The sequence below is a fragment of the Cololabis saira genome, chromosome 3 (genome assembly GCF_033807715.1).
Source record: "Cololabis saira isolate AMF1-May2022 chromosome 3, fColSai1.1, whole genome shotgun sequence".
Lineage (NCBI taxonomy): Eukaryota > Metazoa > Chordata > Actinopteri > Beloniformes > Belonidae > Cololabis > Cololabis saira.
The window spans coordinates 45566156-45592866 of record NC_084589.1 but is presented as its reverse complement, the minus strand read 5'-3'; the positions used below and the strand labels follow the sequence as shown (position 1 = coordinate 45592866).

The 26711-nt window shown below is 43.1% G+C and overlaps 2 protein-coding genes across 2 annotated transcripts in view; both read right to left on the bottom strand.

The window, feature by feature from the left end:
* Positions 1–14418, bottom strand: part of LOC133440682 (zinc finger protein 665-like) — a 29788-nt gene extending 15370 nt beyond the window's left edge. Inside the window, exons 1-2 of the mRNA XM_061718001.1 lie at positions 14374–14418; positions 7344–7911 (exon numbers count right to left, since the gene is read on the bottom strand). Of these exons, the coding sequence (XP_061573985.1) occupies positions 7344–7911; positions 14374–14418 (613 nt within the window). The remainder of the gene's footprint in view (positions 1–7343; positions 7912–14373) is intronic.
* The window catches only part of LOC133440438 (zinc finger protein 391-like), a 133437-nt gene that overhangs the window by 57442 nt on the left and 49284 nt on the right, over positions 1–26711 (bottom strand). The window lies entirely within an intron of this gene.

Here is a 26711-nt window from a genome sequence, read left to right as displayed (position 1 = left end):
CAGGTGAGCAGGTTATTTTAAAAGTAAATTTTAGATTTGGAGTTGATCTTTTTTTTTTATTCTTGTCTAAATGTTGAATGCTGTGTGTACTCAGGGGATCCCCATCAAAGGTGAAATTGCTGGGCTGGCAAATGAAGGACTCTCCATGGCAAGCACCCCTAAGCTGCAACAAGCAGTGAGAGCAACCATTGACTGCACTGTGCTTCATTTGAAGCATAGATTCAGCAGTCTGCTTTGGAAGTGAAAACACAGAATTACATATTTCAAAAATCTTTGAAGCTATCATTTTTATACAGTCATTTTTCTGTTCATCTCAACTCTCAACTGTTTTTCTATTCCTTGATAGATGAAGACTCTGCAGCAGCACCAGCGAAGGCAGTGAAAACATTCCAAATATTCAGCCATGATTCCTGGCCAGAACAGAGGGATAAGTTAACAGACTATGGTGCAGAGGAGCTGGACTTTCTGCTGGATCACTTCTCTTCTGTCTTAACAAGGTTATTGACTATAAAAACTATAAAAAAAAGCAACATTTTAAACATAAACTTTGAGCTTTAACCTAGATTGTTTGGTCAGTTTTTTTCATTTTACTCTTTTCAGAAATGGCTGTGATTCCACTCTGGCGAGAGAGGAGTTTCAATCCATGAAGACATTCATCTTCAGGAACTACATGGACAAGTCCTACCACTCCCTATGGGAGATGATGTTAACAAAGTTACCTTTCTCTTCTGATTACAAGGTACACCATTATGATCATATTCTTGTTAATTTAGTTAGAAATTATTACTTTTTGATTAAATAAAATCTACACTAATTATCCATTCTTTGTAGAACATCCTTCATCTGGTGCACATTATGCTCGTCCTCCCGGTCTCCTCTGCAGTTTGTGGAAGGGGATTTTCTGCCCAGAAGAGGATTAAATCTGATGTCAGGGGATCCCTACATGTAGACACTGTAGAGGACCTGATAAGAATCAGCATGGAGGGGCCTAGTCTAAAAGACTTTGATGCCAGGGAATCTGTTCAAGCATGGTTCAGTTCAGGTAAAAGGTCTAGGAGGCCCAATTACAAGGGCTGGCCCTCTGAGCCTCCTTGTGGAACCCAGGAGGAGCTGCTTTAAGTAAAGACACAAGTAGGGAAATGTTATTGGCCAGTACCCCCAATATTTGTACATTTGTTAAGTACTGTGTTTAACAGTTAAATTCATGGCTGAAAGGTTACTAAGCACTTTGTTACCAAGCAGTCTCTGCAACAAAGGCAACTGACCTTTGTAGAAAATTAGTGTTTGAAGTTTACACCGTAATATGTCAATATTTCTAAAGAAAAATTGTTTGAAATTAAGCATGCTTGTAGTGATTGTAGTTATGAAGAGAGATATATGAGGCATTGGGTGAAATTATGGGAGAATTCATTTTTATAGTTTCTGCAAAACAGAACCTGAAGTAAAAAAAATATATTTTACAGTAAGAGTGTGTAAATATTACGGTGGAAGTATGGGTGTAATCAAGGTAATGAAAAAAATATATTAAAAAAAAACATCTGCATTATCTCAAACTCAGTATTTTCATATCTTTCTGTTTCCGAGCCGCGTTCATTCATTTACCGTAAAGGCTGAAATAGAAGCACATGAACATTTAGGAGCAGCGGATTTGACCGTAAATACGAATGACGGCTGGCTGGACCGGAGTCGAGCACTTTACCAATCTCTCTTTTACATTTGTATGTTACTTGTTCTGTTTTTTATACTGTGCTGAATAAATAAATCTAAAAATAAAATCTACACGGAGCCAGTGTGATCTGCATCTTTTCTACAGAATAAAGGATTAAGTGTAAAGTATGAAATATGAGTGTGGTCCAGAGTCTGAATGGAGCATGAAAGGCAGCACCAAGTAAACAGAACAACAAGTTAGTTCGGGATGTTTCCGAATCCCACATCAGCAGCTGCTTGAGCTGGGGAGTTTCCCATTTAGTTGGTTTGCTTCATCACCACGGCTTTTAACTGGAAACAAAGGGATCTTGTAGGAGTCATACTCATGTGTTCATTCATTCAACTTTCCAGGGTTACGTACCGACTCTGTGGAGTCTGATTTCAGGTTTCCAGGCGAGGTCCAACAGTCTGCGCTGACGGTCGAGCTCTTCTTCATACTCCAAGATGCTTTTTTCAAACACTGACAATATTTCTACAGCAGCTGCTGTTAGTCGCTGACCGATAAACTCTCTCAGATGATTCACCTTAGACATTGTTGAAGAGGAAAAAGAAAGGAAACAACAGAACCGTCCTCCTCAAAGGAATCACTGCTCACGTGTTCCGTTCGCTCCAAACTTCCGACCTTCCGCCGGGTGTTACAATCTGGAGTTCCGGTAGAAATCACGGTTCTACGGATAGTTCCTTCTCGCAGTTACAGTAAGTATTTCATTTACCAACGAAAATAATTAGAACAAAATGCATACAACATTCTTTTCATCACTGGTTTACTACGACTTCTGTCATTTAGCAGACGCTTTTATCCAAAGTGATTTACATCTGAGAAAACAACACAAGCAAGAAGGTTTAGAAAGAGTTTTATTTTTTCCGACACAATGAGAGCTGACGCAATTTATATGATAAGCTTCTGATTGTCAATATCAATATATAAAATAAAAATATTTTTTAATTCATGTGTTCTTTATTATTTGTTATAAAACATTTATGTTGTTAAGAAACTTTTATTGCAATGGGCTTCAAAATAATACACATGGTAAGTCTTTGAGACATCAAAACATTTAAATATCAAACTATCAAACTGATTTTGGTGTGAAATATATAGATATACAAGACTCATTTAAAGCTGCAGTTTCCAACATTTAACCACTAGAGGGAATAAAGATCCCAAACTAACCCCCAAACTCAGAATGACGGTTCATTCATGCATGAATCACCCACAGGTTTTCTGCAGGGGTTTGAAGCCTCTTTTTCCTCGTATTGTGGCAGGTTGGAATTATATAAAGCAAGAAGTTTAATGCGTAATTAGGGGCGTGGCCTTTTGATTGGCATTAATTTGTCCAACCTGTAAATAAATACTTTTTCTACGATCTTAGAAAATGTTGGGAGTAAAGAATCAGGCCTGTAATTAGTGAATTGGTGTCTGTCTCCAGTTCTGTACAGTGGGATGACTTTTGCAGTTTTCTTCTTTTTTTTGTAAATGTCCCAGTTCTGAGCGACTGATTACAGCTGTATGTCAGTTAACAATCCATCAATAACCTTTTTGACTATTGTCATATCACCACAGTCAGTCGACACCTTGTTTTTACATTTACTTACAATATCTATGATTTCTCTCTCCTCCACAGCTGTGAGAAACATTGAATCTGGATTTCTACTTATTAATGTTTCCTTCCATCCATCAGCTGATCCAGGATCACACATTTTTCTGCCAGCTTTGGTCCAACACTCACAAAATACCTGTTAAAATGATTAACCACCTCATTCATATTATTAATGACTTCATCGTTATTGTTTAAATATTGTGGATAATTAGTCTGTCTTGAACTTTTCCTAATGGCATCGTTCAATATATTCCAAATACCTTTCACGTTATTTTTAGTCCTTATTCATGAATGAATTCATGTCTCTCTCCATGAAGGCAAGTGGTCTCGGCCCTGAAACAGCAAAGTCCTCCCTCCATTATCATATTATTATTTTTATTATTATTGTAATTATTATTACAAAAGTGCATCTCCACTCGTTGAGTTTGCACTTTGAAAGAGATGGAAAATGGACTGGTACCAAAAGCCAGGCTTGTTGCACAAGGTTTTGAGGAAGTGCAAGTTTCTGCTACAGAAGGAATCTCCAACCTGTGCTTTAGTCTCTGAGGCTCCTTGTGGCAGGAAGTTATCAAAAACAATGGACACTGCATTTGATGGACATAAAATCTGCTTCTGTCATGGACTAGAAACGTGGAGAGACATTTTCATTAAACCTTCTCCAGAGACCAACAGAGCAGAGCATCTTTTTTTAACCCACATCAACTCCATGGTTCCTGACACAGTGGATTCCTATCAGTTTTCCTACCGTGCCAACAGATCAGTGGATGAAGCGATGGCTTCGGCTTCACTTCACCTTCCAACACCTGGACAGGATGAACACCTATGCACGGCTTCTGTCCCTGGATGTGTCATTTGATGAAGCCAAGACCAGTGAAATAACAAACTGGATCAAAATGACGTGATTGAGGAAGTTGAGGATAAAGGACAAAAGTGCATCTCCACTTTTCAACTTCATTTGATGACATTTCTCTCTCGACATTGTTTTCTGAGCTAAATGCTGGTTGTACCAATAATCTGCATCACTGACAACTTTCCTCTTGTTGATGCACTAAAGTCTTTTTTTATTTGTGTTTTTATTATTATTACGATAGATTGTTCACTCTTGGGTTTATGTTGAGCTTTTATAACTCACCACCAGGGGGCACTGCTGCTCTTTCTACATATGGAGAGTGTAATATTCCAGAATCATAAACAATAAAATGATTCATCCATCTAAAATGAAAACTTACATACATTTTTCATGATTATTTCTGACTAAATATGAGTTGAGGTAAAAAGACATTTACTTCTAAACGGATGTTTGATATAAAGGGGTTAAATCCAAAGTGTGTCCTCTTCCTGGAATCTGATCCCGATGATCCTCCCTCTTCTTCCTGGGGTCCGATTCACAAAGCAGGTTTAGTGAAAACTCTGAGTCTGTTAACCCTGAAATGAGGGAAACTCTGAGTTTTCCGTTTCACAAAGAGAGGTAACTTAAGCTCTCGGTCAGTTACAGTAGTAACAGACGCTCTGAACCTAACCTGGTCGGGACCAGGTTTATTTCAGCGAACCTGGAGTTTCTCTCTGTCTCCTCCCTCAGTGGCGTCAATTCAGCCAATGGGTCTTTACGCAATACGCATCCGTTTTCTGCACCACGGACAGTAAGCGGCAGAGTTAGAGAGCAGAAAAGGCTTATCTAACAAACGCAATTTAACTTGTTCACTTTATTCACTATGTCAGTGCAACAATATCACAGGGACATCAGATTTTAACTTCAAACAGTTAAAGTCCAAATGCAAAAAGGAGAGGGAGAGTAAAAAAAAGTCAAATATTTCCCTTAAAAAGATGTATAAGAGGATTTATATCTTACTTTGAGATGAACTTGCATAATTAATCCATCAGTGGCTAACAGCCTCGTTAATATCTTCTGGACCCATCACTTGTCTTCTTTCTTTTTTTTTATTGCGTGGTTGTCTGCTTCCTTTTCATGTTTGTAAGTTAGTAACACTGCAGAGCGCACTAAAAACGAGATTGATAGCGACCACTGTCGTCAGGGACGCTGGGACATTTCAAGATATGAGGGGGGTACAAGTGTTGGGAAAGATAATACCTAGTGAAATCAATCATGTTGTTCTGATATGCATTTGTAGTTATTTTATATGTATTAAGTAATAGAATAAATCAATACAAATAGACACAGAGTAATTCCATAAATGTATTTAAAAAAATAAAACATTTACATTTTCCCCTGAAGCCGAGGTGTGGCAGCTGCCGTACCCAATTGACGGCCCTGATCTAAATGACAATAAAATTTCATTTTTTTTTCCAAAATATGCTTTCATACTCACCATACGCACGTATTAACACTTCTAACTCCAGTGGCGTGAAGTATGTGGATCTTGAGATGCAAACTGATGTTTCCTCAAAGGGATTTTGTAAATTGAAATGATAAATAAAGTTAAAAAGAAAAAAAAAGAAAATGTACGTCGCTCTTTTGTGTCGCCGGTTGCCATGGTGAATCCTTGTATCAGCGCTCTACTGATGATGGCTTTTGATTTCCCTCACGCTCGCGCTTAACTCCAGGTGAAACTACTTAGAGTTGAGTAAATTACCTCAAATCCGCTGTTCTGGAACCGAAAACTCAGAGTTTCCGATCTCAGAGTAGATCAACTAAGAGTTCAGGATTAGACTCAGAGTTTGTTGAACCTGCTTTGTGAAACGGACCCCTGCTCTCCAACCTGCAGATCTGCAGCTTCAACACGGATCTCAACATCAGCTTTATAATAAATCATGTGTCAGACGAGCTGTAAATCTAGTACAACTTGATTTTATACATGTGATTCAATAATATTGTTAATTTCATATTATGTAAATGATTTGAAAAACGTACACAAATATGTTGTAACTTTAGCTTATATAGTTACAATAACAGCATGGATCATTTGAATTACATTGTTTTGACTTAGTTTGTCCCATGAATTATCACGATAATCTGATGTACGTGCAGCTCAGATTTTAAAATACATAAAGCCTTTTACAGTTTTCAGCGAACTATGTATAACATCGCAATATATTGCAAAATTTGGATACCGCAATATCGTATTGTATCGTGACTCAAGTATCGTGATGTGTATCCCACATCACACTCATTTCCTCATTCATCTTTAAACCAAATGTTCTTGTTTTCTATACCAATAAAAACATTTTAAAAGGGAAATAAAAGCAAACCGTATCTGACTGCACTGACTTCTGAAATCTTCAAGGTTTTTTGTTTAATGCTGCAGACATTAAAGTTTAGAAAATGGTGACAGATGGTTGGCTGTTCTGTTTCTGACGTGTTGATGGTTGCGTTTCTTCTTTTGTCCTCGTTTCTCTGAAGTTTCTTCATGTTTTTCAGAGGAACGTTGTAAAAACTGAACATGTAAATATATCAAACTTGGACTAACCTCAGAACGGAGTAGATGGAGAGAGTTTAACAACATGGAGCTGCAGATTAACTTTACAAAAGAGAATGTGAGTGAAGAATAATCAGATGGGAAAAAGGACGTGTGAGAGAGGCTTTGTAGATGAACGAAATAAACTGTCACGTTTAAAGAAACTTCAGCAAATACTAACAGCTCTTTATTTGCACCGTGGAGACGGCAAGTTACCAACAGCAACAAATAACGATTTTAAGAAGGAACAGGGATTCAAACAAATTCAATGCAGAACTTTAAAAAAAAAAAATACACAACCTCATCGTTCTCTCTGCGTCAAGTTGATGGATAAGCATAAATCCAGGTTGAACCTGCAACCCTTGTGGGGAGGGGATTAGGCTCATCAGCCACAGGAGGTGGTGGTTGGACTTCTGCAGGTTCTTCTTCTGTAGGTCAGACAGGAGTGGACAGCTGCCCCCGGAGGACGACAACATGAACTTCATTTGTCACGAGTCACCAGACTTCTACTCCGGGTGATTTTTCATGTGACTCAGCAAATCAATTCTGCGGCTAAAACCTTTGTTGCACGTCTTGCACTAATATCGCTTCTCACCCGTGTGTGTGGTTATGTGCCGTTTAAGATGTGATGATTTAGTAAAGGTTTTTCCACAGTCGATGCAGAGGTACGGCCTTTCGCCGGTGTGGATCCTCGAGTGAATCACCAGGGTGGAACGTTGCCTGTAACTTTTTCCACATGTTTTGCAGATGTAGGGCTTCTCGCCCGTGTGCGTGTACATGTGGCTTTTAAGATTTGATAATGTAGTAAAGGTTTTGTCGCAGGTGTTGCACAGGTACGGCTTTTCGCCACTGTGGGTCCTCGAGTGAATCACTAGGTGGGAACGTTCTCTGTAACTTTTTCCACATGTTTTGCAGATGTAGGGCTTCTCGCCCGTGTGCGTGGTTATGTGGCATTTAAGACTTGATAATGTAATAAAGGTTTTGTCGCAGATGTTGCACAGGTACGGCCTTTCACCGGTGTGGATCCTCGAGTGAACCACCAGGTGGGAACGTTCTCTGTAACTTTTTCCACATGATTTGCAGATGTAGGGCTTCTCGCCCGTATGCGTGTATATGTGGCTTTTAAGATGTGATGATTTAGTAAAGGTTTTGCTGCAAGTGTTGCACACGAACGGCCTTTCGCCAGTGTGGATCTTCATGTGATCCATTAAAATACTTCTTTTACTGAACTCTTTCCTGCAAGTGCTGCAAGAAAACGCCTTCTTCCCCATGTGGGTCCTGGTCAGCTTTGATTTACAGTTGCTGTCTGACGGGACAGCAGCATCTTCGTGGTCACCGTGTCGTCTCATTGGCTCCGGATCTACAGTTTTACTGGAGTCTGAGCGTAAACTTTCAGTCCCTTCCTCATCTTTGTTTTGAGCTTCAGGAGAAGTGTGCAACAGCAGCTGGCCACAGTTTGGTCCTGGTTCACCATTTTCAACTTTCAAATCAGCGACATTGACCAATGAGACATCCACCTCAACGTCCTCTTGCTTAATCTCCTGACCGCTGGAGTCTTCCTCCAGTTCTGTAGTCTGTGGATGCCCTGATTCCTCCTGGTCCGGGCTGCAGCTCCTCTCCAGGTTATCCAGGTGCTGGTCACTGAAAACCCCGTCCTCCTCCACCTTACAAACATTTTCTTGTGGGAGTTCTGGAATTACAAAAAGGGACAAAAAGATAGGATTTTAACAAGTCAAAAGTGCTTCCCAGTGTTGATTGTTTGGTTGTATCTGTGAGGTTTAAAGTTTGTCCTGAACCTTCGGTCTTCCCCTTCATCTATGTAGTATATTTGAAAACAAGTGCATTAATCTGTGTGACCATTAGGCGGCCCTGTGACTGCGTTGGTATCGAGACAGTTGAAGAATAAAGTTGTTGTTCTAGAAATGGCTTCTTCCGCATCATATATATCATGGTGTCAGAGTAAAAGCTTGAAGTAAAACAAAGATACGAAGATAAAATGGAGCAGATGAAACCTCCAACCTCATTAAGTGTAGAAGGAAATCTTCACAAAGCCTGTCATGAAGAGGAGACATCAAACGACCGCTACGTCACCCGGATCGGCGTTGGGGCTCGCTGGCGAGCGCCTGGTGGCCGGGTCTTTGCCCGTGGGACCCGGCCGGGCCCAGCCCGAAACGGCGACGCGGGTTCAACGCTCACGTGGGCAATGACAGTGATACCTGGAGAGGCGTGATTGGGAGGAACGGCCTCCCCGATCTGAACCCGAGCGGTGTTTTGTTGTTGGACTTCTGTGCTAGTCACAGTTTGTCCATAACGAACACCATGTAAGGGTGTCCATCAGTGCACGTGGCACCAGGACACCCTAGGCCGAAGGTCAATGATCGACTTTGTTGTCGTTTCATCTGACCTTCGGCCGCATGTCTTGGACACTCGGGTGAAGAGAGGGGCTGAGCTGTCAACTGATCACCACCTGGTGGTGAATTGGATGCGCTGGCGGAGGAGGAGGCTGGACAGACCGGGCAGACCCAAACGGATTGTGAGGGTCTGTTGGGAACGTCTGGCTGAGCCCTCTGTCAGGGACATCTTCAACTCCCACCTCCGGGAGAGCTTCTCTCAGATCCCGGGGGAGGCGGGGGACATTGAGTCCGAGTGGACCATGTTCTCTGCCTCCATTGTCAACGCGGCGGCTCGAAGTTGTGGACGCAAGGTCTCCGGTGCCTGTCGTGGCGGTAATCCTAGAACCCGGTGGTGGACACCAGAAGTACAGGATGATGTCAGACTGAAGAAGGAGTCCTACCGGGCTATGTTGGCCAGTGGGACTCCTGACGCAGTAGATGGGTACCGGCAGGCCAAGCGAGCTGCGGCTCGGGCGGTCCTGGAGGCAAAAACCCGGGTCTGGAAGGAGTTCGGGGAGGCCATGGAGGAAGACTTTCGGTCGGCCTCGAAGAAATTCTGGAGGACCGTTCGGCACCTCAGAAGGGGGAAGCAGTACTCTGCCGGCACCGTTTATGGTGCAGGTGGGGAGCTGTTGACCTCGACTGGGGACATCGTCGGACGGTGGAAGGAATACTCCCGACTGACATGCCTTCCACTGAGGAAGCAGAGTGTGGGGAATCTGAGGCGTGCTCATCCATCACCCAAGCCGAGGTCACTGAGGTGGTTCGCAAGCCCCTCGGTGGCAGGGCACCGGGGGTGGATGAGATTCGCCCTGAGTACCTCAAGTCTCTGGATGTCATAGGGTGTCTTGGTTGACACGCCTCTGCGACATCGCATGGAGGAAGGGGACAGTAACGCTGGAGTGGCAAACCGGGGTGGTGGTCCCTCTGTTTAAAAAGGGGGACCGGAGAGTGTGTTCCAACTACAGGGGGATCACACTTCTCAGCCTCCCCGGGAAAGACTACTCCAGGGTACTGGAGAGGAGAATACGGCCGATAGTTGAACCTCGGATTCAGGGGGAACAATGCGGTTTTCGTCCCGGTGGCGGAACACTGGACCAGCTCTATACCCTCTGCAGGGTGCTCGAGGGTTCATGGGAATTTGCCCAACCAGTCTTCATGTGCTTTGTGGATCTGGAGAAGGCATTTGTCCGTGTCCCTCGTGCCATTCTGTGGGGGGTGCTCGGTGAGTATGGAGTCCGGTGGCCTCTATTAAGGGCTGTCTGGACTCTATATGATCAGAGTAGGAGTCTGGTTCGCATTGCCTGCAGTAAGTCAGACTTGTTCCCGGTGCATGTTGGACTCCGGCAGGGCTACCCTTTGTCACCGGTCCTGTTCATAATTTTTATGGACAGGATTTCTAGGCGCAGCCAGGGGCCGGAGGGGTTCCGGTTTGGGAACCTCAGGATTTCATCTCTGCTTTTTGCAGATGATGTTGTCCTGTTGATCTGTCCTGTTGATGTTCATCGGACCGGGACCTTCAGCATGCGCTGGGGCAGTTTGCGGCCGAGTGCGACGTGGCAGGGATGAGAATCAGCACCTCCAAGACCGAGGCCATGGTTCTCCACCGGGAAAGGGTGGCGTGCCTTCTCCGGGTGGGTGGGAAAGTCCTGCCCCAGGTGGAGGAGTTCAAGTATCTCGGGATCTTGTTCACGAGTGGGGGAACGATGGAGCGGGAGATTGACAGACGGATCGGTGCAGCGTCCGCAGTTATGCGGTCGATGTACCGGACCGTCGTGGTGAAGAGGGAGCTGAGTCGAAAGGCGAAGCTCTCGATTTACCGGTAAATCTACGCACCTACCCTCACCTACGGTCATGAACTTTGGGTAGTGACCGAAAGGACAAGATCGCGGATACCAGTGGCCGAGATGAGTTTCCTCCGCAGGGTGGCTGGACGCTACCTTAGAGATAGGGTGAGGAGTTCGGCCACCCGGGAGGAGCTCGGAGTCGAGCCGCTGCTCCTTCACATTGAGAGGAGTCAGCTGAGGTGGCTTGGGCATCTGTACAGGATGCCTCCTGGACGCCTCCCTAGGGAGGTGTTCCAGGCATGTCCCACCGGGAGGAGACCCCGGGGCAGACCCAGGACACGCTGGAGAGACTATGTCTCTTGGCTGGCCTGGGAACGCCTCGGACTCCCCCCGGAGGAGCTGGAGGAAGTGTCTGGGGTGAAGGAAGTCTGTGCATCTCTGCTGAGGCTGCTGCCCACGCGACCCGGGAACGGATAAAGTGGCAGACGATGGATGGATGGATGGATGGATGGATGGATGGATGGATGGAAATCTAGCGGAAATTCCTGTCAATAAAGTCACAAAGCATAAACAAGTGACAAACAGAAAGACTGTGGTGTCACAGCACAGAATGTAAAGATGAGAACTCAAGGAAACTGCACACGATGCAACTACAGGCATGAGCCAAGGAAGTGCCCTGCCTACGGACAAGTGTGCAAAGCCTGCCACGGGAAAAATCACTATGCCAAAATGTGCAACTCAGGCAAGCACACAAATAATCATAAAGTGCAACATATAAACAAGGCCAAGGCAGATGATCAGGACTTCTTTATTGGCACAATCCAAGCAGAAAAACAAGTCTCACAAATGGATGCAGTGGATGCAAAGAAAGAAAAGTGGCGTGAAGATCTGATTGTCAACAAGAAAGTTTTGAAAGTCAAGCTGGACACTGGGACTGATTCCAACGTAATTTCTATGAAAGACCTCAGAAAGCTGAGACTGGATAAAAAGGTGAGCAAATCTTACTCCAAGCTTGTTGCTTATGCAGGACACCACATTCCAGCTTAAGGTAAAGTCATGTTGACATGTCAGTACAAAGATAAAAAGTATGACATGGAGTTTGAGGTCATAAAGAACAATGCACGTCAGCCGTCTGTCGGGCCCCCTACTATCCACTAGCCAGTGACAACTTGGAAAGGGCCCTGTGTGAGGGAAATCTGATGCATTGTGGTTGCAGCTGATGGTGATGACGAGGATGATGATGATGATGTGGTGATGATGATGATGGTGATGGTGATGATGTGGTGATGATGATGACGAGGATGATGGTGATGATGATGATGATGGTGATGGTGATGACGAGGATGATGGTGATGGTGATGATGATGATGATGATGACGATGGTGACGAGGATGATGGTGATGATGATGATGATGGTGGTGGTGATGATGAGGATGCTGCTGATGATGAGGAGGATGAGGATGGTGATGATGATGATGATGTGAATGGTGATGATGATGATGATGATGATGATAAGGATGGTGATGGTTATGATGGTGATGATGATGAGGATGAGGATGCTGATGATGATGATGATGATGATGATGATGGTTATGATGGTGATGATGATGATGACGGTGATGATGGTGATGAAGATGATGATGGTGATGGTTATGATGGTGATGATGATGATGGTGATGATGGTGATGGTTATGATGGTGGTGATGATGATGAAGATGAGGATGGTGGTGATAATGATGAAGATGAGGATGAGGATGATGAGGATGATGATGGTGATGATGGTGATGATGATGATGATGATGGTGATGATGGTGATGGGGATGATGATGGTGAGGATAATGATGATGATGCCTCTCAGTGATGCATGGCGGATGACGTAGCTGGTCAGTCAGTACGTGCACATGCAGCGATTCAAGCTGGTTGGAGATCATTTGCACACATCGTACTGACTTTTAAACTGCATGTGAACACCATAAGTCAGTCAAGTCAATCTGATCAGACCAGATTCATCAACCCACTTGCAGCACCTAGATAAGCCAGTCGCAACCGCCTTGTTAATGCCATGTGTACGGGGACATGGATATTACAGTCTGCGCATGCTCGAGAATTTCCCCCGGTTTTCCCCATGGTTTTCCCCCGGGGGAGGGGATTCACCCGGAAGTGAAAGGAGACGACGCGACGCTGCTCAGTAGTAGCGCCCTGGGGTGTCGTGTGACTGCTTCAGGGGTGTCGTCAAAATATTTCCTATTCTGACATTTCATATATAAATACTGTATTTTCGCGACCATACGGGGGCCGTGTGGAACGGCATAGCCTCAGTCTTGTGTCATTTCTGTATTTAAAACACACACGGCGCACCGACCGAAACGGCACACACACAAGAACACACACACTAGCACACAAGCGTGCGTATTTAAAAATACAGCGGGAGCAAAACTTTGTTTGATTGTAGGCTACTTTATTTCATTTTTTACATTAATCAAACCCATCGAAGTCTCATCCTCTGTTTCTGCATTGAAGAGCTCCGCTAAATCAGCTACCAGTCCCAATTCCTCGCTGTCAGAGTCACGTTCCGTGCCGCGCGGCGCCTCGGAAATGCACCCTTTTGCAAAAGCTCGCAAAATAATCCCAGCAGACACGTTAGCCCACGCATCAACAATCCATCTGCAAACTGTGGCATAACTGCCTTCCACTCCTGGAGAAACTCTTCTCCCTCTCAGTCATCCATCTCTCCCACGCCGCTGCAGCCTTAAGTCTGATTTATGGTTCTGCGTTAACCAACGCAGAGATTACGCCGTAGGTTATGCGGCGACGCACACGTACGGTGCGCTTCGCCGCGTACGTTACGGCGTAGGCTCTGCGTCGATTTAACGCGGAACCATAAATCAGGCTTCACTTTGAACGGCCGGCGTGAAGCCGGCTGGAAAAGACTCTTTAGGCATTCTTTTCTTTTAAAAATCCCCATAGTTTCTGTCCATCAGCGTGGCAACCAAGCACAACAGTGAACGATGACTTATACTCTGGTGCAGTTAACGTGTTCAAGTTATTGCTACAAAATAAACTGGACTTATGCATTTACAGTTAGAGCGATGCGGTGCGGTTTTTAATTATATTTTACTCTGGGGTGTCGTGAGATTTTATTCACTTTTGAAAGGTGTCATGACTGAAAAAAGGTTGAGAAAGGCTGTTTTAGACAGATTATTAATAGGAAAGCAGTTAGAATGCACTTTTTCCTTTCCTTGTTGTTAAGCGGAGGTCAACCGGAAGTGGCTCTTTGTTGAAATGGTTACCATGGTTACCTCGGGTACAGCGCCACCTAGCGTCACGGATTCAGCCATGCTCTGGTTACAGTGGCTTATTCAATCTGATTCAGTCTGATCTCAGAACAGCATGTGTAATCAGACAAGTTGATCCAATCTTCTGCATGTCATTATCTGATCAGATCTGCAACCATGTTGAATCGCTGCATGTGTACGTACTGACTGATTGAGTTGTCCATGGTGCTGGTGGAGCTGTCCATGGTTCTGATGGATGACTAGTACTACTACTACAGTACAGGACAGAGCTAGTACTACTACTACAGTACAGGACAGAGCCCGCTTTCCTCACCTTTTCCAGTCTGTTCCTTTCTACTGCTGTGATGCTGCTGCTCCAGCAGATCACAACATAAACGATAAAAGTACCAGTTGTAGTACCAGTAGTACCTTATAGTACCAGTTATAGTTCCAGTAGAACCACTTGTAGTACCAGTAGTACCAGTTATAGTACCAATTGTAGTACCAGTTATAGTACTAGTAGTACCAGTTATAGTACCAGTTAAAGAACCAGTTATAGTACCGGTAGTAGTTCCAGTTATAGTACTAGTAGTACCAGTTATAGTACCAGTTATTGTACCAGTTACAGTACCAGTCACAGTACCAGTATAAGTACCAGTTATAGTTCCAGTTATAGTTGCAGTTGTAATACCAGCTGTAGCACCAGTATTACCAGTTGTAGTACCACCACTACAAGTCCTGCATATGAACTCCTACATGAAAATCCTCCAACGATCAGGTTTTTTGCCAGTGTCATCTCACATCTTACACGGAGCCACTGTGATCTGCATCTTTTCTACTAAATAAACGATTAAGTCTAAAGAAATGTATGGCTCTGGTTAAGAAATGTATGAATCTGGTTAAATATAAAAACAGAGCAAATAATGTTCAAAGCAAGGAATAATCTACTACCAAAAAATATCAGAGGAATGTTCACTGAGAGAGAAAGGGGCTATAATCTAAGGGGAGAACTACATTTTAGAAAACATAAAGTAGGAACAACAATGTGCAGCATGTGCATATGGAACTGTGGAGACTCTGTGGAACAGTTTGGAGCTGGAAATGAAAAGGTACTAACATAAATCTGTTTAAAAAGAGATACAAAAAATTATCTATAAACAGGTACATGGAAGAGGAAATGGGGTAACGAGTGTGAGAAACAAATAAAATAAGGAAAAATGGTATATTATACTTGCTTAAGATATGTTTAGATATTAATGTGAATATTTATGTAGTATATATTATATGTTGAGAGGGATAGTTAAAATTACGTAATATATGTTATATATTTATTAGGTATGTAGCATATATACATACATATATATATATATATATATATATATATATATATATATATATATATATATATATATAGTTATTTATGTATTTATATAGTGTATATTTATATAGATTTATAAAATATTTGTATTTTCTATATATTTATAATATTCATGTAATATTTTTTTTTTTCTATATACTTATATGGATAATTATGTGGTAATAGGCATGTTTTACATAGTATTTATATAGACTATATTTATATGGATATTGTGTAGATATAATAATAGCAATAATGTAAATTCATAGAGTTATAAAGGGGTAGGAACTAGGAAAAAGTGTAGACTTCTTCCTACTCATTTTTTCCAACATATGTGAATATGAAGATGTTAATGTTTATTTTTTATATACATGTTCGAAATAAAAATGCATTCATTCATAAAGTGTGAAATCTCAGTCTGGTCCAGAGTCTGAATGGAGCATGAAAGGCAGCACCAAGTAAACAGAACAACAAGTTAGTTCGGGATGTTTCCGAATCCCACATCAGCAGCTGCTTGAGCTGGGGAGTTTCCCATTGAGTTGGTTTGCTTCATCACCACGGCTTTTAACTGGAAACAAAGGGATCTTGTAGGAGTCATACTCATGTGTTCATTCATTCAACTTTCCAGGGTTACGTACCGACTCTGTGGAGTCTGATTTCAGGTTTCCAGGCGAGGTCCAACAGTCTGCGCTGACGGTCGAGCTCTTCTTCATACTCCAAGATGCTTTTTTCAAACACTGACAATATTTCTACAGCAGCTGCTGTTAGTCGCTGACCGATAAACTCTCTCAGATGATTCACCTTAGACATTGTTGAAGAGGAAAAAGAAAGGAAACAACAGAACCGTCCTCTCCTTCTTCTTCTCTAGGTTTAATGGCGGATCACAACCAACGTTATTAGGTTCTACCGCCACCTGCTGTACCGGAGTGTGTAACATCAGGATCATTATTACACCAGGTTACAGTCTAACTTAAAGGGGGGAAAAAAGGAAATACCTATATAAAATAAGATAACCACATTTAAATCTTATTATCTATCCCTGCATCTTTAAGAAAGACAAGGATTTCCTTATAACAATCCCTCATCACCTCACTCCTCCCTAATAACCTACTAAACTCCATTCCCGTCCCAGCTCGTACATCCTGTCTCTTAAAGCGTTCCTTTCTACCTCATACTTGCCACATTTAAGAATCACATGCTCTACATTCTCTGTGACATCACACTCATCACATTTATCACACACGGACTTTGACATTAAATACAGAGTTGATTTTAAACTAGTATGACCTAATCTTAATCTAGAAATGATGACTTCCTCTCTCCTACACTTTCCTTTGAAAACCTTCACGTTAATTGACTTGTGTATGTTATAAAAATGTCTCCCTTTTACACCGTTGTCCCACACCTTCTGCCATGAATCCCTCACTGCCTTTCTAATTCATGATTTTGCTTCACCTTTACCAAAAGGAATTTCCATAATTACCTCACTACTCAATTTCAATGCTCTTTTAGCAATATTGTCTGCTTTCTCATTGCCATCAACACCCATGTGGGCAGGAACCCAACAAAACTGCACAGTAATTCCAGTTCTGCATAACCTCCACAATACCATTAATATTTCCAACACTAGATCTTCTCTTATTGTTTTCTTTGAAGTCAAACTCTGAAGGGCTGCAGTGGAGTCTGAACAAATGACATAGTTCCTTCTCGCAGTTACAGTAAGTATTTCATTTACCAACGAAAGTATTTAGAACAAAATGCATACAACATTCTTTTCATCACTGGTTTACTACGACTTCTGTCATTTAGCAGACGCTTTTATCCAAAGTGATTTACATCTGAGAAAACAACACAAGCAAGAAGGTTTAGAAAGAGTTTTATTTTTTCTGACACAATGAGAGCTGACACAATTTATATGATAAGCTTCTGATTGTCAATATCAATATATAAAATAAAAATATTTTTTAATTCATGTGTTCTTTATTTGTTATAAAACATTTATGTTGTTAAGAAACTTTTATTGCAATGGGCTTCAGAATAATACACATGGTAAGTCTTTGAGACATTAAAACATTTAAATATCAAACTGATCAAACTATCAAACAATCAAACTGATTTTGGTGTGAAATATATAGATATACAAGACTCATTTAAAGCTGCAGTTTCCAACATTTAACCACTAGAGGGAATAAAGATCCCAAACTAACCCCCAAACTCAGAATGACGGTTCATTCATGCATGAATCACCCACAGGTTTTCTGCAGGGGTTTGAAGCCTCTTTTTCCTCGTATTGTGGCAGGTTGGAATATAACCTAAAGCAAGAAGTTTAATGCGTAATTAGGGGCGTGGCCTTTTGATTGGTATTAATTTGTCCAACCTGTAAATAAATACTATTTCTAAGATCTTAGAAAATGTTGGGAGTAAAGAATCAGGCCTGTAATTAGTGAATTGGTGTCTGTCTCCAGTTCTGTACAGTGGGATGACTTTTGCAGTTTTCATTTTTTTTTTGGAAATGTCCCAGTTCTGAGTGACTGATTACAGCTGTATGTCAGTTAACAATCCATCAATAACCTTTTTGGCCCGGTTTCCCAGATCAGTTAAGTAGTTCTTAACAGCGAAAGACTTCTTTCAAACCTTCTTAAGGAGCCTGTGAAAGAAAATCGCGTTTCCCAGAGTAGCTCTTAGCTTAAGTATCTCTTTCATTAAGAAGGAAATGAAAGATGCTGCTGACCCAGTCTTTACAACCATCTTAGTGAACAAAGACTCACAGATCCAGCCGCGTCAGGCAAATCAATATCACACCAAGTAATGAGATATTAAAACAATGCACCCCGCACAAATTTTGATCTATTTCATACTTTAGATTTATATTGTTTAGCATTCATTGGTGACAGCAAAGGGGGAAAAAAAAGAAAAATAAGGAATAACAAGTGTGTTCCTGTATATGCTTTATGCATTACGCACAAATAAAACGATCATCATGAATATCATGTATTTGATAATTTGGCTGCTATACAGCATGTTCTCGCTGCAAATCAACCGTGTGAAGCAGAACTGTTTTTATGAACGCATTCGTGCGTCAGCACTTCAGTCCCTGGACGTGCTGTCGGATCAGGCTGTCCAGGCAGCCGTGACACCGATCCAGGGTCGGCGTCATGGGGGGGGTCATCCGCGGGCCATGCCCCCCCAAATGAGTTATTGTGCCCCCCTCCACTCGCCCACAAGCAGGCCAAGCCTTTGTGCCAAACTTTGTATTTTATTGATTACTTATCTTATTGAACGTGAAATCATCCTTCGTAAATTACATTTAATTAAAACCCGTGCTTATTAATCACAAAACACAGGTTAAACATCATGACCAAATCCGCTCCGACCCGCTGTGTCAGGATCAGCGCAGACAGACTGCAGCTTCGCCTGAATTATGGTTCCGCGTTAAATCGACGGCGTAGGGTCGCAGTGCGGTGTGCGTCGCCGCGTACCCTACGCCGTCGGTTCTGCGTTGGTGTGACGCGGAACCATAAATCAGCCACCGGGAGCAAGGGGTTGGGGGAGCTGGGTTGATGTTGATCCGCGGACCAAACTTGTTAAGGAGCATCAAACTCACTCTTATCTACGCGGAAATAACGCTAAAATATAAAGAAGGCTTCCCAAAGTGTGATCTATTTAAAAAAAAATGAAGATGTGCAACTCTTCTAAAGGTGAGACATGCATTTAATTGACTTCATGGCGCCAGCCTTGGCGTTTATTATTACGCAAATGTGGAATGTTTGGGTCTGTCTAATTTCGTCAAATTAAATTTGGAGATTCACCGTTCACATTTTCATGTGTATGCGTTGTATGAGAGAGAGATGGAGAGGGCGAGGGAGGGAGGGAGAGACGTGGCCTGTACGTTGTTGTTTTTTGTTTTTTTGCAGTTTGGGTGCACAATACACTTGTGTGTGTGTGTGTATTAAAAAGAGATTTTGCAGTATGTTGTGTAATTGAAACTGGTTTGCTGTGATCGTTGATGGCAAACTCATTAAGCATTTACATCATATTGCGTTCTTGAACGGCAGTTTGTGCCCCCCCGCTGGTTATTATGTGCCCCCCAATTAGATCTGTTCTGCCGCCGACTCTGCACCGATCCTCCTGCGCCGTGCCCGAGCCCGAGCACCTCTATGTGTGATGACAGGGAATTAGTGCATTGAGGAGCAGCGCTGCGTCTCCACCAGTGTTGTGCTAGTTACTGAAAAATAGTAACTAGTTACCGTTACTAGTTCCTTCATTAAAAAGTAACTCAGTAACTCAGCTACTTAGACCAAAAAGTAATGCGTTACTATGAAAAGTAACTTTTTAGTTACTTTAAATAAAAACATTATTTTAAATGCTCCCATTTCATGCCCCTCTAGCCTTCATTTCAGCAGGTACTGTATGGATTTGCATTGTGCATCATGTTCTGCATTCTAAACAGTCTCCCCGCTTCTTCACTTCCTGTATCAATAACGTTGGTTGCTTAGCAACAAGCTGAGAAACGGCCAATGAGCTTCAGCAGCAGCTGAAGAACAGGAGCCTTTGATGAATCGTTCATTACATTCCTCAAATATAATAACCAATGGTAGCATGTTGGTTTATAAGAATCTTTTTGCCCAGAAGAAAAAAAGAGCGAAGAGAACGACCCATAACTATTTTCTTCTCTTGAAAAAACCCACCTGCATGCTTAGGATAAAAAGACGCTACAGAGTCAGGATGCAGCGGCTCAGAAGAGCAGTGGAATACGTGCGAGGCTGATCTCTGCAATTTGAAGCCCTCTAGAATTGTAAAAAGAATTTCACTTATCACAGGTTCTTTTTGGAACATAACCCCTGCGAAAAACCAGGGATTGCTGTAATTCCACGTTGCGAAACTCGCCTTCTTTTGGCTCTTGACCGCTCATGTTTTTGAACGCACACACACTACGTTTCCTCTGGTCTCCACGTGTGGGGAAAAAAAGCTTCACTGTAGCCAGAAATAACGGAGTAACGCACCGTTTGGTAGCGGTAATTGCGTGACTGAATTTAAAAAGTAATGCGTTAGAGTATTAGTTACCGCAAAACTAACGGCGTTACTGTCATAACCCTGGCTCAAAGGCCATGACAAAAGAAGGGGAAAGGACGCAACGTACTAGTAAATTAAGATATTTATTAAGGTAAATCAATAGTCACAAATAAGATAAGGAATGGGATGTGTAAAGTCAGTAAAATCAGTAGTATGCATGTGGATGTGTGTAAATGTGCTGTATGGTGTTGTGTGTGCAAAAGGCTCAACAAAACCAAAAGGAGTGCTGCCAGGATGAAAAGAGAGGGAGCGAGAAAGACTGAAGCCCCAGCCTTTTCTCTTCCTGAGGAGCACCCAACCCAGGTGCTCCAGATCTAACAATCAGCTGGCTCCACCTCGAAGAGGAAAACAGAGAGAGAGGGACTGAGACACAATATAACATAGGCCATCACCCCCCCCCCCCCCCCCCCCCATAAAGTCAATGTTTCCCATGGAACCATTGGCCTCCACCCACAACCAAAGAACAAATAACACTAATGACAAAACATAAGCCTATCACCGTCATCCTGCCTGCAGCCCACCACTGTGCCCCATCTCAGCAACCCTGGTGAAGCAGATTAAGAGGATGAGAGCACAGAGCAGTTTAACAGGCAGAACAGACAGTTATTTGACTTGAATAACACAAGGCCAAACTAACACAAAGGTGCACGTGATAATGCATCTGCAATAACATTGTCTGTTCCTTTTATATGTCTAATGTCCAGGTCATAGGCCTGCAAAAATAGAGACCATCTTACAAGCCTCTGATTGGGACATCTAAGAGACCGAAGAAATGTCAGAGGGTTGTGGTCAGTGAAAACCACCAGGGGTGCTCGAGCTCCTCCAACATAAACTTCATGCTCAATCCAGTCGGTCTGTGTGGGAATGTCACTGAACAAACAGGGATACTTATGCACCAAACATGACAGTTCACTGCGCTGCGACGCGGACAGGTGACCCAACAACTGGTCCAAATTATCAAGCGATTCTGAATTTCTTAACCGCCCGCACAGCAAGCTTTCACCCGGCTCTGGCACACCGTCACATTCATCCGCCACCGAAGCCACAGCAAGAGCCGGGCGCACCCCGTCACTCGGCTCCTGACTCAAACTCGGCTCAGCACGGGTGTAATACGGCTTCAAAAGATTTATATGACAAAGACGTTTAGCTTTCCGCCGACCGGGTGTTGCTATAATATAGTTCAAATCAGAGACCTTTTCAACCACACTGTATGGACCTATATATTTTGCTTGGAAAGGCGAACCAACGATAGGCAAAAGCGCCAGAACCTGGTCGCCTGGACTGTAGTCATGACGCACGGAACGACGGTCATACAACTTTTTCATTTTTTCTTGGGACACAGACAATTTTTCCCGTGCCATACAACCAGCAACAAACAATCGATGACGGAACCCGTTTACATAATCCAACAAACTGCTAGGTGGGTCAGTATCAACGCAGTCCCCCTTCAGCACTGCTAACGGACCCCGCACAACATGTCCAAAGACCAACTCATTTGGGCTAAATCCTGTGCTTTCTTGCACTGCCTCTCGCGCAGCCAACATGAGCCACGGGAGCCCCTCTTCCCAGTCTCTATCCATCTCCGTGCAATAGGCACATAGGAGAGACTTAAGCGTCTGATGGAACCGCTCGAGGGCCCCCTGGCTCTGCGCATGATAAGCTGTCGATTGGTTCTGTCTAATACGCAGCAGCCTCAACACTTGCCCAAACAAGTTAGACGAAAAGTTTGACCCTTGGTCACTCTGAACCACTTTGGGGATACCAAACACTGAAAAAAACTGCGACAATGCCTTGTAATCGACCTCAAAGGATATGCCGCCGGATAGCGGGTGCTCTGACATATCACCGTCAGCAGATATTTACAGCCAGACGGGACGGCGGCAACGGACCCACACAGTCCACAATGAGGTGCGTAAAAGGTTCACTCGCAACCGGGATAGGTTGCAGCGGCGCCGGCTTGAGACTCTGATTAGGCTTTCCAGTTAGCTGACAAACATGGCAGGTTTTAATGTACGCTGACACATCACGCTTAACGCGCGGCCAAAAGAAGTGTTTCAAAATGTTCAAATACGTTTTGCGCACACCAAAGTGTCCACACTCATCATGTGCCACCTTCAAGACAAGAGGACGAAACTTCACTGGCACTACCAACTGGAAAACGTCACCCTTCACACACTCATTAACAACAGGGACCCACTTCCTGAAAAGCACGTCATTATGCACCAAGTAACCATTTGCAGCACTAGATATTTCCGAAGCAGACAAGGCACGCTCAAACACCTCTTTCAATGACAAATCATTACGCTGCTCCTGTACAACTTCCCCGTGTGACAAGGATAAAGGCAGTTCAGATAACAAAGGAACCTCTAGAGCTACATCACTGTTACTGTCAGGCCCTACCGGATCAGCTTTGCTCATAGCTCGCGTAATTACGCATGATGACGAAACGTCTGGCAACACACCGGAGCTCTCCTCAGACACAAACTCAGACTGACAAGATGTAACTACAGGCGATGGAGGCGGGTCGGCGAGAGGTGTGGACGGAGTATCAGACCAAACCCGTCTACCAGCAAGGCCGTTGCCCAAAATCAAATGCACACCATCAATAGGCAACGCCGGCCGCACCCCAACAGCCACCTCGCCTTTAACCAGCTCACATTCAAGGAACATTTTATGCAACGGAACAGGGAGAAATTTTAACCCCATCCCCCGACTGAGAACACGGTCACCAGTGTCAGACTCTTCAGACAAAGGTAAAACGGAGTCAACAATGTAGGAATCATACGCCAGAGTATCCCTCAGAATTTTTATGGGGACCTTCACATCACTCCCTACAAGTGACACAAAACCATCACGAACGAAATGAGCATAAGCTGCCAACACATCTGGTTCACAGGAGTGAGGAACAAACACCTCCGACACACAGCAACTCTTAACAGGTGCAGCAAAGGCAGCAGGCCTAACACCAGGGGTGCGTCCCAAAACTCCCCCTCGCCCTCCTTTTCTTCACTAACCCTAACTTTTGCGCGTTCCCGTGAAGGTAGTGGTGTCCCAATTCCTCTTTTCACCTAGGGGGAGGGGGCATAACGAGGGCTAGGGGCTGAGAATAGCCCCTTCAAATCGAGGGTTTTCAGATGCTTACTTCGCGAGCGAGGGGCTATGAAAATTTCCCAGAATGCTTTTCGTCGTCATTTGTGGACTGAATCAAAAAAGAAAACATGGCGGACATTTTTGTTTTTTTTGGGAATAAAATCAATATTTTGAGTTAGTTTCTGCATAAAAATGCGTTTTGATTGCATTTCCTTTTGCAAACCGATATTTTACTTTCATAATATTCACTCAGTGAATGTACATAATCCCTTTTTTGTCCGTTGTTCGCTAAGATCGCGCCGGAATATGGTTACGTAACCTACGTAAGCGACGCCGTAGGTTACGTAAGCGACCCCGTAGGTTACGTAAGCGACGCCGTAGGCTGCGTCTATTTAAAGCTCGCCGACCGAGGAAAAGGAAAAAGGAAAAGTTTTTTTGAGTCAAATGGCGACCCGCAAAGAGCAGGGGGATATTGAAAAGAAACCCCATAAATGTAAGTATAATGTCCCATGGAATTAAAAAAAAAGTTTTGTAATCACAGTGCTTTTGTATGTTTGTATGAACAGTACATAGAAATACCGGGTAGATAACATTGCCGTGTCCTGTTAACTACTCGTTAACTCTCATATTTTCTACAAATTTGTTGGATATTTCACATTACTATAAGGCAGCAACGTTATTTGGGGGGGTGGGGGGTTATGAAGTAATAACGTTGCTTGCTGCCTTGTTATCAGTGTTTTTTTTTTTTGTTTGTTTTTTTTACGAGGACGTTTGTGCATTGCAGTAATCACATTTCATTCAGGACTCCGGATCAGGTCCGACACCTAATAAGCTTTAGGACTACCAACGAGGAGAATTTCACTAAGAAGAAATCTGCTGCTAAACCACTGTGGGAGTGAGTGATCTAGCTATCTGCTGCAGAATATCTGTGATGGGGTCCTTAACCATGGTATAACTACTATTCATCACTGAAAATCTTAAAAAATATATATAAGGTAAGCAATGGTTATGGTAAGTAATATTATCTGCTGAAGAGATGATGCTTAACAAAAAAAAATTCATGTAAAGTATTTATTAATAATCTTCTGTAAATTGTGTGTGTGTGTGTGTGTGTGTGTGTGTGTGTCTTATGCAGGACCTCAAAACCCCTAAAACCGGCTCCGGGACAGACAGTGGGGAGGCCACAGCAGCCTCATGGCCTTTCTACAAAGAGATGCATGAGGTTTTGGGGTCCAGACCTTCAATCCAGCCTCCATATTTGTTGGCCTCTTATGAAGATCCCACGCAAATACTCATGGTAAGTTTAGCAGTAAAAAAGCACAATCTTATTCCCCAGTCCTTCTTCCTATAGCTAGCTTGTGCTACGACCGGTGGTTCCCTCCTGATTGTGAGTGATAAGACACTACAGTACCTGAAGATCTAACTGTTATTTTCTTTTCAGAACATAATCGACCCTCCATCCTCACCGGTGTCCTCTCTGAAAAATTCAGAGGAAAGCACAGAGGTCATTTTTATTCATACAGTGATAATGAACCTGGTATGATGTTGTGAGTGTGTATGATAGTCCAGTCATGTGTGTAATCAACATGTGTATCCATCTTTTTTTTATCTCAGAACACTTTGGAAGACGCAAGCACATCGGCCTCAAGCTCTGCCTCACCAGCTGGAAGAGGAAGCTGGAAGCTTCAGGCATCAGGTCCACTTTCCCCCCGATCCCCAAAAAAAAGAAACTCTATGCAGGACTTCCTTCAAGCTGAGGCCGCCAAAGAAGACAGAAGATGTCAAAAAAATGAACACATGGACAGGTTCCTGAACCTCTTAGAGAAAATGGTGGACCAGACACCTCATCAGCAGTAGCAGCACATACACTGCAAACTTTTTTTTTGTAAATATTTCTGTGCAAATTTTTTTATATGGAACAGCACCTTTCTTCGTTTTGCGTGCAATGTTTACTTTTTTCTTTTTAAAAATTGTATTTGAATATAGAAAATAAAGCCTTTTTTACTGCAGATGCTCTCACTATCCTTATTTTACTATTGATCTTGTTGTACAGTTTATAATTTGAGACATTACCTTACTTTGAGAAACCCCAGAAGAGAAAACTGTTGTGTAACAAGTTTTATTAGACAATTTAAAAGTATTTCCAAGTGAGTAAAACCACACAAATACAAAACTATTTACACATATGCACGATATGAGCAAAACCCACATAACCGAGCATTAATTTCATCAAATTTCTTAACAGGCGTTATTTGGATAAACTGAGCCCCGGTTGCGGATCTTAAGGTTACCTTTATGCCTGAAAAAATATTAAAACCTAATAAAGTGCCATGTTAACAGCGCTACAGCTGAAGTTTAAACAGCTTTTAGCTCTGGGCTTCCTGATCAGGCTAGGGATGAAAACGAGGGGGAGTAGGAGAATTGGGACAGGCACCTGAGCACAAGTGCCCTAGATTTCAAGTGCCCTAAAATCTCCCACTTCTTTTTTAGGGCTTAGGGAAGAAAAGAAGTGCGAGTGGAGAAAAGAAGGGCGAGTGAAGTTGAATTGGGATTGGGCCCAGATCTCCTTCCCCCGGCTTTAGATTTTAACACAGGACAATCTGCCTTCCAGTGCCCTTTCTCATGGCAATAGTTACAAACATTGCCACTGTCAAAACTGCCACCTGCCTTGGAGTCAAACCTCCCAAAACCAGCTTTCTTTGAACGCTGCCTCTCAAACATGTCATCAGCCCCAGTTCCACGCCCCCCCCAACATCACGAGCAACAGGGCGCTCCCTGAAACTGCTTTTATGAAGCAACATATACTCATCCGCTGATACAGCAGCATCAGCAGCAGTAGTGACTTTCTGCTCTATGATGTACGTGGCTATGCGTTCTGGCAAAGAATTTTTCAACTGCTCCAGAATCATCAGATCACACAAACTGTTAAACTCAGTGACGTCAAGCGCAGCTAACCACCGCTTAAAGTGAGTGGACAGGTCCCTAGTGAACTCCACATATGTCTGACCATTTTTCCTC